This window comes from Crocodylus siamensis, chromosome 11, assembly GCF_052110815.1.
Source record: "Crocodylus siamensis isolate JL-2025a chromosome 11, ASM5211081v1, whole genome shotgun sequence".
NCBI classification, from domain to species: Eukaryota; Metazoa; Chordata; order Crocodylia; family Crocodylidae; genus Crocodylus; species Crocodylus siamensis.
The window spans coordinates 55,193,407-55,210,252 of record NC_143405.1 but is presented as its reverse complement, the minus strand read 5'-3'; the positions used below and the strand labels follow the sequence as shown (position 1 = coordinate 55,210,252).

The window sequence follows — 16,846 nt, the reverse complement described above, 5'->3', positions numbered from 1 at the left end:
GCTTAACTGCACATCCTTTCAACCAGGTGCATTTCAAAATGCCACGTACTCTGGTGTCATATTATTGCATTCGTGGCGGTGATGGTGTTGTGGTAGTGCCGGATATCCTCAGTTGCATCTGTGAGCCCATTGATGTTGGCAGATGTAATACCCGCTTATTAACAAGCACTACCATCAAAACCAGTTCAAGGTCCAGCTGAGTATTGGCCTATCAGGCTTGCGTGATAGCAGCATGTCCAGCTGCCTTTCTACTCCCCAAGTCTGACCAGCTATTCATTTGCAACTGGGTGGACAACTTTAGGCAGCAGTTGGCACAAGTCCAGAATAGGGCCTGAATTCACGTCAGTGGAGCCCTAGCAAGATCTTTAACCATTTTGCCACCGTCCAGTGCCTTTGAGTTTTGTTCTCCATTGGAAGCTCTTCAAGGAGACGTGTGTGTGTCTCCTTTAAGAGCTTCCAATGGAGAACAAAAGGGATGAGGCAAAATGGTTAAGGATCTTGCTAGGGCAATAAACAATCCACATTGTATGTGGATTCTATATTACATCCATGTTACATATGGACTATTTATTGCCCTAGCTATATGTATACGTAATCTGTTCCAAGCGAGAGTCTTATTTTACATAATTGATTTGAGGTGTGTTGGATAGCAGTACATATGCTTTATAAGTGACACAAGTAAATAGACTTTTTTTTGCTTTTTGACTCCATTGGGGCAATCGAAATGCAGTAGAAGGTAAAATTAGGGGTTACATTGTTCAGCCACCTAACAAGCATTTACAACAGTTCTGTTGTTCTGTGCTGAATTACTATGGACTCTTAAAATTGACTTCCGTGATTTTCAAGTCCATGTGGTATTCACTGTGGCTAATGTTTTTTTATTATAAATTTTCCCTTAGGTTTGTAATAAAACAATTTTTGTGATGAGTTTTGTGGGTAACTGTGGAACCTTCACTAGAGGATACAAGGCAATGATCTTGGATGTGGAGTTTCTTTATCATCTGCTGTACCTTCTTATTTGTGCTATGGGACTCTTCGTACATGAATTTTTCTATAGCTTATTGGTAGGTATTTCTCTTGCCTTTTGACCTCTGTCGTTGCCCTTCTAACATTCAAATCGCAGTAATATCTGGATGAAAAAAAAATATTTTGGTACTTTCTACCCAGAAGTGGAGCCAATACTGTCCATTTCGTTCACAGCTACCAAAGATCATTTTCGTGGTTATTTTTCAGGAGGCCGAGGTCAGGCCATTTTACTTGAGGCTGTTCCGTAAGCCCTCTTATATAGCCCCTTCCACATTGATGCTCTCCTTACCTTGTGGAAGAAAAATGCAAGCCTTTTGTGTTTCTTCTACTCGGGGACCTTATACAAGATGTGCATGTTTCATTGACTGACTTAAAAGATAGGTTGACTTTAAAAGGTAGGGTTATAAACATGTACACAATTACAAAGGGGGTCATTCAAAGGACTTCCCCATTGTGGGTCTCATTCCCAGACAGTCTGTGGATGGGGGAAGATTGACAGCCGTTTTCTTGAGCTAAGCTTGAAACCTGTTGAATTTGCCTAGACTGTGCACCTTGTTTATGTTTTAGAGGTTAGGTAAGAAAAGACTTAAAATATTCTGATTCAGAAAAACCATTTGATGTTAATTGTGTAGTATAGAGAGCTCGTCTAAATAACCAATGGGAGTTAAATGCCTTGGAGAAACGTGCAGCAAAATTTGGCGTGCATACTATATAAAGAATCCCTATAATGGTGGATTCTTTAGGAGACAACCTGACATGAACGAGAAGCAAATTCATCTAGATGAGGACAAACTGTTCTCCAGTGCCTGCATGTCCTGCTGTCCTGAGGACTTCATCTGTTTTGGAAGCTTGCCTTGATTTCTGAGCCTTGGGTGAGCAATGAGGATGCCTGGCATAAGTTGTTTTTTTTTTTTCCACTAGGTGTGGCAAGTACACCTAGTGAGGAGCACAATGCTATTCAAAGGGAGAAGTGAACAAATACATCTGTAGCAGGGAGGAGAAAGTGTTTTTCAAGTGAACCTTTGAGCCCCTTCAGTGCTCTGAATGTTTCTCCACTTCCTTGTTGCTTGCTATATTATCTTGCAACTGAACTGGGATTTTTCTTCTGTATTCATTTAAGGGAAGTTGGAGAACACATTTACCACTAGAAAGGTCATCTATGTATCAGCCAAACTTCTGTCATAAAATATATCTGCAGGCTGATGGGAAGGGTTGTAGAAAAGAGGCTGTAACGTTGTAGTAGGCCTCCCAGGATGCCTGTACAGAGTATCTTAGCAGAATCTGCATGAGGCTTGTTTTGCCACCACACCTTTTCATTTTTGTCTTATCTTACCCTTGTTGACTAAAGCTGGATCACTGGCTGGGCCTTCTCAGTGATATCCCAAGGTTTACAAGAGCAGGAAGGGAAGGAAGTATTTGTCTATGAACTTAAATTTGGACAGAAAAAAGGTGTAATCACTACAACTGATTTACCCCCATCCAGACATCTTATTTTAATTGTACCCTTTATTAATAATAATAAAAAAAAAAGGCTCTTCAGAAAGCTGCCAGCTAAATTTTTCTTTTTTAATTTGGAACTGAAAAGAGGTGAGACAAAGAGAAAAAAAGTTCCTTTATCCTGAACCCAAATAAGCTTGTGTGCCAAGGCTTGCGTGTGTTTGTGGGGAGAATGCCTGAACCAAAACCAGAGAGGCAGTTCTTCTATTCCAGGTAGTTACGGGTGATTTATTCCAGCATCTTAAATTTTTCAGTAGCAAGTTTTTCAACATCAAGAACCCTTCAGCCTCAAAACACTGCAGTTAGGCTTTTAAGATCCCTCTGTATATTATCCCAAAATCTAACAATCCTGCTTCTTTTGGTAGCAAATTTTATGAAAGGACTTGACCTGCCCTTTTTTGCAGCTTTTTGACTTGGTGTATAGAGAAGAGACCTTGCTGAATGTCATTAAAAGTGTCACTCGCAATGGACGGTCCATCATCCTGACTGCTGTTCTTGCACTTATCTTGGTTTACCTGTTCTCGATAGTGGGGTACCTGTTCTTCAAAGATGACTTTATCCTGGAAGTAGATAAGCTGCCCAATGAAACGTTATTGCCAGGTAGGTATTGGTCACTTATAACTCGTTATGCTTGTAAACTTTGCAAAAGTTACTTCCTGTGACCATGCTGAACACCTTTATTTTGCAAAAAATAGTCAGCACCTCATAGGACTAAGTACAACAGATTCTGTTTTCTGTGAAATACACTGTACGACCAATTGGAATAAATAAGCCTGGTGTTTTTTTTGGTAAACTAGCGCTAAAACCAAAAACATGGGACTCGGCATTTTTAAACTCTCTCCTTTTCCCTTCATTAGAGGTTTTCTCACTTACTGCATGGTAGAACAGTCCACATGGTCTTACCCAGTTCAGCCTGCTCTTTCCTAGTGTATTACCTGTAAATTTGAGGCTTATGCTGTTCTTCTGAGGAGCTCACTAGCTGTGCAATATACTGCCTTGGTTTGCTAGAACCAGAATGGTTATTTTTTGGCTTTTCATGGTAGTTCAAACTCCATTCACCAATCAACCTGGGGGAGAGAGACTCATTTAATATTAAAATAAAGCTTAATAAAGTGAAGTGGACACTGTGATTTCTGCTCCAGTGGGCTCAGCCTACATATTTCCTTTATTAGTTTTCTCCAAATCTGTTTACAAAGCATTAACCTCCATCAAATACTTGGTTTCAACTTAAGTTCTGCTGCAGGTTTCTTCTGAATTTTAAGAGTTGCTTGCTTCAAGTAAATATTGTTTTCACACGCACCTCCTCCCCCCTCAATAGCCTCAAGCAAGCACCTTAGTGGGGGGCAAAGAAACTTTTTATCCGAGTGATTGGCTTTTTTCTCTTTTTTGGCATGAACCTTGAACTATGCAGATGAGCGTTACTTGCTTCCCCCACTGCCAGAGTTTTTTTTTTTTACCATTTATCAAGCTAGAAGTGGTAACCTTACCAACTTTTTTTTTTTTTTTTTTTTTTTTTTTTTTTATTTCGGGCTGTCTGTACAATTGGTCAAATGCCAAGGACACCAAGGATGTTTGATATTTGCACTGCATTGTAAATGCAGGCCTTTTGAGGCACCATGAGAAATGTCTCCTGAATATAGCTGCAGATAAAATGAAGAAATTATACCACTTTAAAGGTGGGGCACTTACCATGCATCTGATTTATCCTGTAGTAAATGAAAAGTAGACTGAAGTAACTGCTGATTCAGGAGGCCAATTCCTGCTTGGCACCAGCAGGCTTCACTGCCATGGGTAATGTGTACCTACTCCGGGTAGGTACACATTCAGTCATTCCTGCCCTGCTGTTTACCTCCACTTACCCTGGGCTAACATAGACGCACGCAGCCGTTAGGTAGCATCAGCTGACATGCAATAACTTCACCCCTCATTTTAATTGGTATCATTTTCTAAGTCCCTCTGCACCCATGGTGTATTAGAACAGGTCTAACTGTTGTACTTCCCAAATCTGGAATCTGATGAGTACGTAAAATGATTGCACGGTCTGAGTATCAAGCAGTGAAAATAATTGTATCTTGTCCTTCATTAAACTATCTTAAAATGCTAAATGCAAGAGTTTAGTAGGTTTGTAATCATCCAGAGGTTCAGGGAACCTACCTGAGGTTTATATGTATGGTTACTTATCTTTATGTGTTTTTAATATTAGTTTGCTTTAATATCTATGAATTGGTTGCATAAAAACTGAGTCAGTGTTAAACTGCATTTCTTATGCCACAACTTACCTGTTTATAGACCGCACAGACTCTGGTGAGACCATGACTGGGGAGTTCCTGTATTCAGATGTATGTAAAGCAGGTAGTGGGGAAAACTGTTCTTCAGTCATTCCTTCAAAAGGTAGGTGTCTTACTACTGAACTCTAAAACCACAGCTTTAATTTTCACTCTCTGAGGTTTATGTAAAAAAAAAAAAAAAAATCTTTATTTGGCTCTGTTGGATTATATATCATGAGCACATCTGGGTTGAGGGAGGATTAATTTATCCCACCATCTCTATTGTAAATGGTAGCTGGTACGTGAAGTTCTGTTTAGACTAGGAGGGGGAAAAAGGAACAAGTAATCCGTAGCAATAATATGAACTGCACTGAAAGATGTTAGTTTTTGAATTTTTGTTAAAGAAATTGCAGAGAAAAGTGATGCAATTTGCACTTTTATTTACAGTTTTTAGAACAGATCATCCATTTTGACCTCAGAAGTGGATCTCTCTGCTTGTAAAATCAGCCCCAACTGTTAATGTGGAAAAGGCAGTCGAGCACTGATTTATGAGTATTATTCAAGGTAGTTAGCCAACGAGTCTAATTTTAGTTGTGTGCTGAATTATAAGTAAATAGTAAACCGAGTAAATGGGTAACGGGAATTTCAAAAAATATATATATCAAGGAACTAGACATGAACGATAATATAATTGTGCAATCATGTGTAGTATAATGATTAGCCTTTAAACTGAGTAGTGAAGTATTTTAGCTTATTTCCTACAAATTTAATTTACTGCTTTGCTTCGATTTATGGTGCTAGCTATGAGAAAATAAAGACCGTTAATATTCTTCATTCAAATAAAGCTGTAATGTGTTTTCAGGGTTTCATAGGTCAGGGCTGGTGGTGAGTCCGTCCTCAAGAGGAGATGGCTGTTGCTCACGTGTTCCCCCAGTGATAAATCGTGGAGCAGTGTTGATATTTAATAGTTTCTTTTTGTCTTTTTTTAGCTGTGGGAGGAAGGGGATGATCTTGTTGGTCTGTGTACATGCTCAGACTAGCAAGGGAGACTTTTTTTTTTTTTTAACATCACAATTTTTTTTTTTATATTCAAATTGATATTGATACTTCTCTACAGTCAGAGCTGGTACAGCTCGGGCATCTCTGATTGCTGTCAAACATTCAAAGTGTTTTCAGATGTCTGGACCTGAAGTTTTGATTCGGTTCCACTTTTCACAATGAGAGCTGCGCGATTCCTATCGTATTATGTAACATGAAAGTTGTAAAGGGTTTTTTGCTGCTGTTGTGGGGAGGTTTTGTTTGGAGGGGGGTGTAGGGCATGTGTCTGTTCTTGTGCGTGGAATTTACACGCGTTCTTGAGCTCCCGCAACTGAAAGTATGAATCGGGGAATATAACCTCTGTGGTTAGAGCCGAGCTTGGGAAACATTTTCAGTAGTCTGTATTGGCACTCTGGCCATTAGAAATGCAGGCCTCAAGGCTGCTGCTTGAGAACGTAGCTCAAAGCCTGCACAGTTTGCCAGATCTACAGTGTGAGAGGCTAAGCTTTTGGACTGCCATACAGCTTCCCATAGGCCTCTAGAGTCGTAGGGAAATGTAGCCAGTCAGACTAGAAACTCACTGAAACTAGAAAGAATTGCAGTGGTGGGAAAGAGAGGGACACAAGAGCCAGAAATGAAGACCAGTCGATCAGCTCCTCTTCTGTCCCTAACAAGTTCTGCTATGACTATTTGCAATGCTGACTAGAAATATATGTATATGATTAAAGTCTCTCCCTTTTTAAAACGGTATCAGAGGAGAAAACTCCTAGCTGCTAGCTAGATAATTCAGAAAACAAAGAGAAATACTTAAAAACTTAACTTCTTGCTTTTTTAAACATGTCTTTGCTTGCTGTGTTAATAGAACTGATTTCTGAAGAAAACGAGGAAGAGAATAAAGAGCATACGTGCGAGACGTTACTGATGTGCATTGTTACTGTACTGAGTCACGGGCTCAGGAGTGGGGGTGGAGTAGGAGATGTGCTCAGGAAGCCATCCAAAGAGGTAAATTAACACTGAATGGGGGTGGAAGAGTGATAACCAAATAAGGTTAGAGATCTAGTTCTGCTGAGGAGAAGGTTGTGTACACTGTCTATTTGTGTGTGTGGGCACGTGCGTGACTATCTGAAAAAGCCCCTGCTATGGTTAAATCTCTGCAAAGCTGAATCAAATTAAGCAGCAGCATGTCCAAATGAGCCTGCTGACGGATCCATTTTTATTATTATTAATGAGTATGACTATGATCGTAGACCCCGAGGACCCACGAGGATAGCGGGTTCAGCCCTACATACAAACCGAGAGCATCAGCCAGGCCCTGTCCCAAAGAGCCTGCCAGGCAGGTATAGGGGAAGGAAAGAGCCATGCTGCACAAGCAAAGATGCAAGTACCATGGCTGGGAGAAGCTGAGTGGAAGGACTGCTGGGAGGAGACAAGGCAGGGAAGAAGAGACTGCAGGAAGGGTTTCGATGTGGCCTGAAGCAGATGTGAAGAGACGGAGTGGGGAGGAGGCTGCCTGTTGTGTTGGCACAGGGTGGGGAGAGTCCGATCAGAGCTGGGGGAAGTTTGTGGAGCGTCCAAAGGCCTCTGCCTTGGCTGCGCGTGTGCTCCTCCTGGCTGCAGTCCCTCTGCAGTTTTTCTCAAAGCCACGTGGCTGGCGAGAGGGGAAACGTGCGTCCTAGCACTACCAGACAAAGCGAGAGGTGCCTCCCCTTCTGAGTCAGGGGAGATGGTCCTATTTCCCTTCCTAGTGTAGCTGCCTGCCTGTCTGGCCCCAGAGTGCAGACCTGTACATTTATTCCATATTTACTCGGTACTCCCAGTCTTCAGCCTGGCCTCTGGGTAAAATGATGTGAATCGCATAAGTCCTAATAGGACTTCAGCTCCCAAATTACTTTGGAAAATGGGATTCTTAGGGTCTTTTGAAACCTTTACCCTTCATCAGTAGTAAAACAGGCACTGGCAAACCCAGCTGCAGTCAGCTTCCTGCTTCAGCTACTTGAGAGGACTGTGTCATTAGCATATGTGATAGAAATTACTGTTGAGGAAATGTTTACTGTGAACTTGCTGGGAAAAGATGCAACTTCTTATTTCTTTATGCAGAGCTAGAGGTGATTATGCCACCCTCATGCTGGGGAGAAAAACAAAGCCTACACCTTTTGGGTTTAGAAATCAAGGGGTCAGGAAGAGAGACAAAATAACGGCAAGATGCACAAGGAGGAGGAAAAAGCCTTGTCGATAGCGAGTAGAAGGGAACTAGCCTCGCATGTCAGCCAGTATCAGTCAGCTAATTGGCATCTTTCTTTTTTTTCCCTTTTTTATTCTGTTTTAGCCAGACGTTTGGTTTTTGTTTTTAAATTCGCCGTGGAAGACTATGTAGAGTGGTGGTTTCCAGTAGCAGATCTCAGGGGGAAGAGGCTGTAGGTTGGCATAATATTGCTGCTAAAATATGGAGAGAACTTGTAAGGGGTGAGTGTTTGGTTGGATCTGGGTTAATTATTAAAATATTTATCTTGCAGGAACCTCTCTTTGCTGCTAGAGTGATATATGATCTCCTCTTCTTCTTCATGGTGATCATTATTGTCCTTAACTTGATTTTTGGTGTGATCATTGATACATTTGCTGATCTGAGGAGTGAAAAACAGAAGAAAGAAGAAATTTTAAAAACAACTTGCTTTATCTGTGGTGAGTATAGAAACAGTTGCTTTTAGAGCCAGCAGCTCTTTCATCTTAGCCCAAAGGGAGCTCCCTGGGCAGTGTTTGGCTTTGGGAAACCAGAGCCCTACTATGTTGGTACATGTGCCACTGCATTTTTCAGCCAGCTGATTTTCTGAACCATCAGGCCTACATCCTGTTTTCAGGGTCCTGAAAGCTCTCCCCAATCTTTTCTTCAAGGAGAGGATCCTGATTTGAGAGACACTGCCTGGTGCTGTCTCTTGCCTACAGGGTGGAGAATTTGTTTAGCCTGGTAATTCAATTAATTGCCTGGCACAGAATTTGGGAATGGGAGCGTGCCATCTCTATAAATGACTCCTTGCTACGTTTTGCTCTAGCTGACCTAGTTCTTAAACTTGTGTTTCCCAGATGTTTTAGACAACAGTCTTATGTTGGAGCCTGGGATTAACTAAAATGGATCTTTTTGAAGATGCTGGGATGTGTAGTGGTTTCTGCAAAGCAGTTAGTTCTGAGTTCACCGAAGTGAAACATTTAAGGCTGGGAGGTTTGTGTGGTTAAATTACACATGGATACAGAATTTACATGAGTATATAGGGCAGTATAACTATGTAATGGAAATTTATTGCAGAGCAGCTGCTGAGTTCTGCATTCACTTTTACTCCAGAAAGAAATAAAGAAAAATAACTTTATTTCTATGAAATGTAACTAACTGCTGATTGCATTCTCTACATTGCTTATTTCATTGTGGCATTACTAGACGTAATGAGTGCTAGTGGTACAATTCAGTATTGTTTCCCCCATCTAATGCCCTTTGTAGGGAGTTAATCCCTGTGCCTCTGTTTATTCAAGCATGCATTTCATCCTTAACATAGAAATGCAACAAACTGAAAATGCTTTTTTTTTTTTTTCCTGTTCTCAGAATCCTTTTTCGATATTTTTTTGGTAAGAGTTATTAAATGCTAATACGGGTGATATGTGGCCTCTCTCCTTAGGTTTGGAAAGAGATAAGTTTGATAACAAGACAGTCACATTTGAAGAACATATAAAAGAAGAGCACAATATGTGGCATTATTTGTGTTTTATTGTGTTGGTAAAAGTTAAAGATTCAACAGAATATACTGGACCAGAAAGTTACGTTGCAGAAATGATCAAGGTGAGTTATCAAGCCCAGCAGAGCAGGTGCTTCTGTCTGTCTGAGACAGTGAATTCTGGTGTTCCCAAACCTGGGATTATTAGTCTGTATGATTGGGAGGCTCTCCTCCTGTGAAAGAACATGAGGAGGTCCTACCCAAACAGCTTGACTCGATTTTAATATCTTGCCTTTTGTTAAAATGTTCCCTTAATTGGAGAGTGTACCTAAAGGTAAAATGGTTGCGTGACATTTCCGGGCAAGAGGGTTGGCTCCAAGAAGTGGATGAAGATTTCAAGGGTGGGTGTGTGTTTGTGTGGGGTGTCAGATGGTAGTTATAGAGCAGTCTTCATCTTTTGTACCTGAGCTGCTAACCTGTTAACATATTTGCATGCAAGTGCCAAAGTAGGTAGAGACTAATAGTGATGCCCATGTAGCAGAAAAGCAACTATTTCCCCTCAAGTTTGGAGCATTGTGTCGAATGTAACTTCTGTTATAACCTGCTTCAACAGAAGGATCCTAAACTGACCTCTGCTTTATTGAAGTAATAAGCCACAATTAATGTCTGATGAGAGAATTAAATATCGTGTCTTTTCAGAGTGCAGCTTCATAACTCCTGGAACGGTGTTCTGTATCAAACTCGTGTCTAATGTCCGTGTCCTGTTTAAGGGCTGAGAGAAAGCTGTTCCTGATCTACAGTTAGTTTTATATACATAAAAAATTTTTTTTTTGCTGTCAGCCTCATGAATTATTTTTATGGTGAGATGGGTACCATGGGACTTGTGGTCTCATTTATCTTTACAGCCCTTTTTACTGTAGCGGTAATGCATACCTTTAAATGGACGGTGAACATTAACCAGTTTGGAATGTAAATCCCACTGAGATCTCTCCGAGGCTATACGTGTTACTTTGGGGTCACTGAAGTGTATGTCCTAGTTCTGCATTTCTGCCTTGGTAACAAGGGCTTAAAAAAATCTTGTGAGCAGTCACCTGATAGAGGATTAGCACAGTGAGATAACTGAGCGTTTTGCTGCTCCTGCCTGTAGGCTGACTTGATTATATTGTCCCCTTTATTTAGCCTACTATAATAACTAGTACTTTGAGAAAAGATGGTTTTGTGTTGGCTTTTAAATTTTCTGATTGTAGAGTGTGTTCACTTTCAACGTGGTTTTTCACAAGCAAAGAAAAAAAGCCTTACGTTTTAGTGCAGCGGTTGCTGAGAAACTGCAGACCCTCTGCCAGAATTCAAGGGTTTTAATTTTCAGTTGCAGAAATGCTGTTGATGGTTCTTATTATATCTAGTGCATTGAACTGTGAGGGAGTTGTGCACAGTACATCGTCTGCATCTCATGTATGTAACAGGAAATGGCAATAGGTGCAGTGGAAATAGCTGTATCGTTGGATAGAGGCCTCAGTCATTGGGTTTCGTTAGCCAGTTTTAAATAGCACTAAGACGGTTTCGGAGAAACCCTTCAGAAACCCCAGGGGGGCAAGCTTCTCTCCGTGTCTCTCATTTGGCATTATTTCCTTAATGGCACAAAGAGTTTTTCCTTTGTTCCTTTCTCCCGAAAACACAAACGTGGATCCCTCTGTCGGCCCCTCTGCAATTCTTCAGAGAGAGGTAGAAATCCTTTGTCTGCCGAGATGATGCGAATAGGAGCGAGTTGGTGCGCGTTTTATGTTTGACTCCAGACTTTTTGTTTTCATCATCAGAGAAACAAATTTAGAAGACAAGGCAAGGGGAAAGCCTTTCAAACACGCCACCGGTTCCAAGGTTTCAATTTACCCTGCTGGAGAGGCTGTTTTATTTTGTCTGTTTGTATTGGGAGTGGGTGGGAATCGGAGATTGCCTAATGTCTGCTGCAAGCACATGCTCTTCCAAAGTCTAATCGTTTCCCTTTTAGATTTAGAAGGGATTTTCTCCCCATGTAAACAGACTGAAGGTGGCACTCTAACATCTTTGGTAGTGACGCAGCCTGGGCATTTCTCTTTCCAGAGGCTGCGATCTAGTATCGCTGTTCGACACAAGTATTTACACAGCTTTATTAACTTGTAACAGACAGGGAAGGGAAGCATGAATATGCTCGAGCACATGGGGCGCGTCCAGGTGAGCGCGGACGTTTGTTTCCCTGGGGAGAAGTAGCAGCAACACGCTTTGTGCTGCTGCTCCTTGTCCCCTGGGGAACGCCTCTGCCACGCGTGATTTGGTGCGTGGCAGGTTACCCTGGGTGGGGTAAGGGAGACTGATGCCAGCAACTGTGCTGGCCCCAGCAGCCTTACCTAGAGTCCTGGGGGGCTTCTGGAGCTGCAGCCACGGCAGGAAGCCTGGCCAGCACCTGGAGTATGGGTCTGGCCGGCCAGGCTCCAGTTTTGGGTGGCGCACGCTGCCGCCACGTGCGCCACCCCACTTTTTTTGGCATGGCTTTTTTTTTGTGCAAGGTAGCAATGTGGAGAACATCTGCCCCGTACTGCACAGGTGGGTCTGCAGTGCCGCATCCATGCTTGTCTGGATGCTCCCATATGGGCTGCAGGATCTGCCTCAAAATGTTTTCCTCTTGCCCTGATTCCCAAGCAGGTGGCCTCACATAGCTCTTGTGCTTTTCGATTTTTTCTTTCTCGTCAAGTATTTAGGTGCTGTTGCTGTAATGGAGCATGCTGTTATGCGTTTCTTCAACACCGTAAAACATTGCAAATGCAGTTGTGAAGCTGCTGTTTTTGGAATTTGATGGCTACGTTTCTGCCTTCAGAGCTGCCAGCTTCAGAGTTGCAGCTAAATTTTGGTTACGTAATGTACCTTGTAGCCCACAGAAATTTTGAGTCGGTGGGGGGGTGGGGAAATCCTAATCATGAGAACAAATGCGTTGAAAACCTTATACCACTTGCCTCGTGTGTAAAGGCCAATTAAACTACTGCGTAATACACAAAAGGAAGTTAGCAGCTAGATGCAAAAAGCCAAGGCATAGCTTGAACCGATCTAGAGTCCAAGAGCCCTGCACAATGCATATTAAAAGCATTATGCTAACTATCATTAAATGCACGGATTTAACAAATTGGTGTGCCTGGTCCATGGCAGCATTGGTTTGACTTGAGACTGATCTTAATTATTTTTTTTTTTCCCCCATGGGCCTGTTGAAACTCCCAAGATCTTACTGTCTTGATTACTTTTTAAAGTAAAAGTGGCTATGAAGCTTACTATTAATTTGTTAGCTGTGAGGTAGACAGCTTTTGCATGGTACCTCTGGAGATGGCCTTGTTGCCAGAAGTCAGGATTAAGTATCATAACTTGCTCCCATGCTAGTGCAAACTTCCTCTGAAATTTAAGTATTCTGAGATCCTCTGATAGGTATTCTAGAGAAGGACAAGCTGGAAAAATGAAGCAACTTGTTCTGTCGGACACGGAAATAATTTTCCCTTCCTCTGCCCACCCCCCCACCATCTCTCTAAATGAATTGTCTGGTGCCCTAAGGTTCTTACTTGAGCTCTCAAGGTGAGAAACAAGTTGCCTAAATAAAAGCTCATTTATGGACTCAGATTCTGCACAGAGAGAGGGAAGCATGGTGCACAGCAGATCACCTTGTGAATGCCTCCTTGGATGGCTGTAAGGGTATATGTATCCAATCGCGCAGAAAATGGCTAGCAGTGCTTCCAGTGGCGCTTTAATTTTTAGCTGTTATTGGTCATTACCAGGGCTTTAACTTCTGTGCATCTGGCTGAATCACTGCAGATGTTCATTTAAGATGGCAAGACTTTTTAAGTTGGATCAGTGTCGTTCCAGCAGTGTTTATCTGGGAAATATCCAGATTGTGCTACGAAGCTGGCAGTCCAGTGCATCTTGGGTTTCCCAGGAACAAAGGCAGAGTGGTTCACTCGCTGTTCTTCCCTGTAGTTGCCAGGGCAGATCAGGTGATGTCTGAATAACACTGCGTGTGTAGGAGGTAGGGGGATCCACTTATCACGTTGGCCAGACATTGACATCCACACCCAAATGACTAATATGAACTTGGTGCAACTCCCTGCAGTTCAGTTCATTTAAATACTTTATCTACCAATCCTCTTCATCTTGAGAGTTTGTTCTGGAGGTCACTGCATTCGCCGCCAATTACCGTAGCCGGCTCATTAATGCACCTATCTTCTGAACGTCAGTCCGTGTCTGTTACAAACTGCTCGTTGTAGGCATTTATAACAAGGATGCCTCGCTTTGGAGAATCAAACTTTCATTCTGCGCAAATGGTGGCAGCAAACTGTATACGTGGACTACTTTGTGTGCACGCTTTCAGTGGGCGGCACTGGAATTGTTTGGATACATAATCTTTTTGCAAATGTGTGTGTGTGTGTGTGTATATTTATGGCAATAGTTGATCAGTGTAGGTTAGAACTGGGTGTGTATGTGAGATTTCTTCACACAAGCACCGTAAAAACAAAGGCCTCACTTGGAAATGTTGCCCCCCAAACCTGTGTTCAGTAGTATGTGCCACATTGATAGGTCTCCGTGCTGAACAGAGGTGTGCTTATTTAACAGATGAGACGGAGGTGAACAGCCTTGTCCCAGGACATGCAGCAAGTGACCAGCACAGGGAAGAATATTGCCCAGATCTTACTTCTCATCGAATGCCCTACCAATTGGACTGTACTGCTATTCAGTATAAGTCATTCATGGAAGCTGAGGGAGGATGCTAAAAAAAAAAAAAAAAAAATTGGCGTGACAGTAAAGCTAAAATCTTCTCGTTCTGCCCAAGTGAGAAATTGCTGTCATGCATTTCTCTCTCCTAAGACAGTGCACCCGTACCTGTGCAGAACAGGGCATTGCAAGTGCAGTTTCTTCTGGCAGCTGACCTCCATTCTGTGACTGGGAAGGAAGGTCTATATTTTAAGACCATTTCCTGAGCAGAGTTCATTGATAGGCAGTGCGGTCATTAGCTTTATCTGCTTAGTCCTCCTAGTTAGGAAAGGTTTTCTGTTATCAGAGTCCTTTAGAAGTTCTTTTGAAAGCCCAAGTTGAACTTCGATATCAAGAGCCACCTGAGAAGGGACGTGCCGTGAGCTGGAGGTTATAAAATGTCAGCGCTGTTGCTTCGTGCTCAAATGGATGCAACTCTGGTGAAGCCTGTAAGACGGTGAAGTGACGTCGCCGTCCAGCTGGAGTAATGGGGTGGTGAGCCACACGTTGGACTGGCTAGGCAGCTTGAGTCCCCAAGTCCAGCTTTGGTGTGGGACCAGTCTGCGTAACTGAAATAACGATGCTGAAAACCTAATATTAACCTTTAAAAATAGATTGTGCATCACTTTTTGGCCAGGAATGTTGCAAGTAGACCATCCCATTGAAATGATGGTACAGAAAATTTTCCTGGAAAAAAAATCGTATACAACCATACAGAAAAATGACCTAGTTGTCCGTTTGCATCTATGCTTGTGATAGCTGCCTATACAAACTATGCACGCATCGGTGCTTGCTTGTAGCTGAAGACCTCCCAGGCCTCCTTTTGCGTAGTTGTTTATACTAGTAGAGTTTTTAATGCTCGGCTCTGAACGGCAGCATACGACAGCTTCATTTGGTGGCATTTTGCATGCAAGGTGTGCCTTGATACTTTAGAGTTAGATAATGTAATTACAGGATTAAATAATAACAGAGACTGAGCTAAGTACCTTTGGCAGAAGGCCGGGGCAGCTGGACATCGTCAGAGGCATGGGTCTTGAGCTTTGGATCTAGTTAGCTCAACTAGTGGGCCCACCCTTAGCTTCAGAGTTTGGAAACACTTGGTAAGCCTAGTCTTGCCCACTAGTCCCGACTAGTACAGCCTGCCTGTATGTGCAGCAGTCTGCCCTCGGCATCCTCCAGATGGAATGGCAAGTCGGCTCGCCTTGCCAGTGTTCAGCTGACTGTGGGGTTTCCGGCTGTTGCACGTAGATCATTTTAGGTGCAGGATGCAATTGAGGTAAGCTTTGCAGCAGCTCCTCTGCCTCCGAGAACACAAGGATGCAGCGAGGTTGGTAATTGGAGGCTTCCTTGCAGCCCAGAGTGATTTAAATATATAATGTGCCCACAGCAACTGCAGTCAGGGGGAAGCTTTATGATCATCTCTTCATTGATTGCTTAGTTTGTACAACATGCGCACCAGTGTGAGCTTCATTTTTAGTCCATTTTGTCCCTCTCCCCTTCCACTAGCATGGAGTGTGTGCCGCCTTTTTCATCCCGCTCCTCTCTCTTGCCCTTCAGTTGCACGTTTTGGCTAGAAGGGCCGAGTCTGACTCTCAGCAGTCGGTGGTACTGCAGGAATGCGCCATTTAGAAGCACTTGAGATGAGAGAGGAGCCTGACAATAAATCAAAGGCTTTTATATTGGCCAAGTCAGTACCCATTCTTTGCCAGGAGAAGAGGGGTAGGGGGTGGGGAGGAGGGGAAGGACAGAAACAAATGCCTCTATGCAGTTTAATATAAACGCTGATGTTTAATCCTAACGGGACTCCAAGCACTTTGCAGAGTACTTTGCACAAGAGTTATGTCCTCTGCCACTGAAATGCAGCCAATTGGGGGTGGGGGGTACAGGGGAGTGGTAATGAACGCATGAGCAAACAAGTGTGGGCAGGTAGTACATCCACCTAGAAACCTTTGGGAGAACTGGGGTAAGAGCAATAAACTACCCAAGACTTGGGAAAGTTTTATAACTGCATCACCTTTATTGCCCCACGTGCGAGTTCAATGGCCCAGTACAAGGTAGTGTGTTGAGGCATTGAGCTAGACCCTGTGCCAGTGATGCACATGCACTGAGGATGTGGCTTACTGTTGGCCAGGCTCCTGTGACTAGTCTGAATACGGAATCGTAGGTTCCCCATTTCCCGCGTTTCAAAAAACAGTTGATGTTCCCAAAAAACGGTTCCGTTGAGCACTTGACCTGATGTCAGAGGTCAGCTGATTTCGTGCTCTCTTTCCAGATATATTGCACAAGAAATAGGTGGGTCTCTTACTGTTAGCACATTTGATGGTAACTGGTAAGATCATCGTAAGGGCAGCTGGTTGTTACGTCTTTGGCCAATTAATTGTTCTGGCTAGCTCAAGTGATGGTGTACAGTGTCCCAGTTTTCTTATGTCTAGAACCAAACAGCTACAACTACAGCACCACCCTTTTTCATCAACCTAATTTCTGAAGGAACAAGGAAATCTCCTTCAGGAAATCCCAGAGCAGCTGTTCATCATGCTCACACAAAACTGCAATGAAATTACC

At 42.8% G+C, this 16,846-nt stretch overlaps 1 protein-coding gene across 2 annotated transcripts in view; it reads left to right on the top strand.

Annotated features, from left to right (window-relative positions):
* ITPR1 (inositol 1,4,5-trisphosphate receptor type 1) overlaps nucleotides 1-16,846 on the top strand; it is a 227,450-nt gene that overhangs the window by 194,457 nt on the left and 16,147 nt on the right. For both annotated transcript variants that reach the window (XM_090022746.1, XM_090022745.1), the window contains 6 exons: nucleotides 900-1,064; nucleotides 2,928-3,123; nucleotides 4,813-4,914; nucleotides 6,691-6,830; nucleotides 8,342-8,507; nucleotides 9,491-9,651. In XM_090022746.1, the coding sequence (XP_089878872.1) occupies nucleotides 900-1,064; nucleotides 2,928-3,123; nucleotides 4,813-4,914; nucleotides 6,691-6,830; nucleotides 8,342-8,507; nucleotides 9,491-9,651 (930 nt within the window). The remainder of the gene's footprint in view (nucleotides 1-899; nucleotides 1,065-2,927; nucleotides 3,124-4,812; nucleotides 4,915-6,690; nucleotides 6,831-8,341; nucleotides 8,508-9,490; nucleotides 9,652-16,846) is intronic.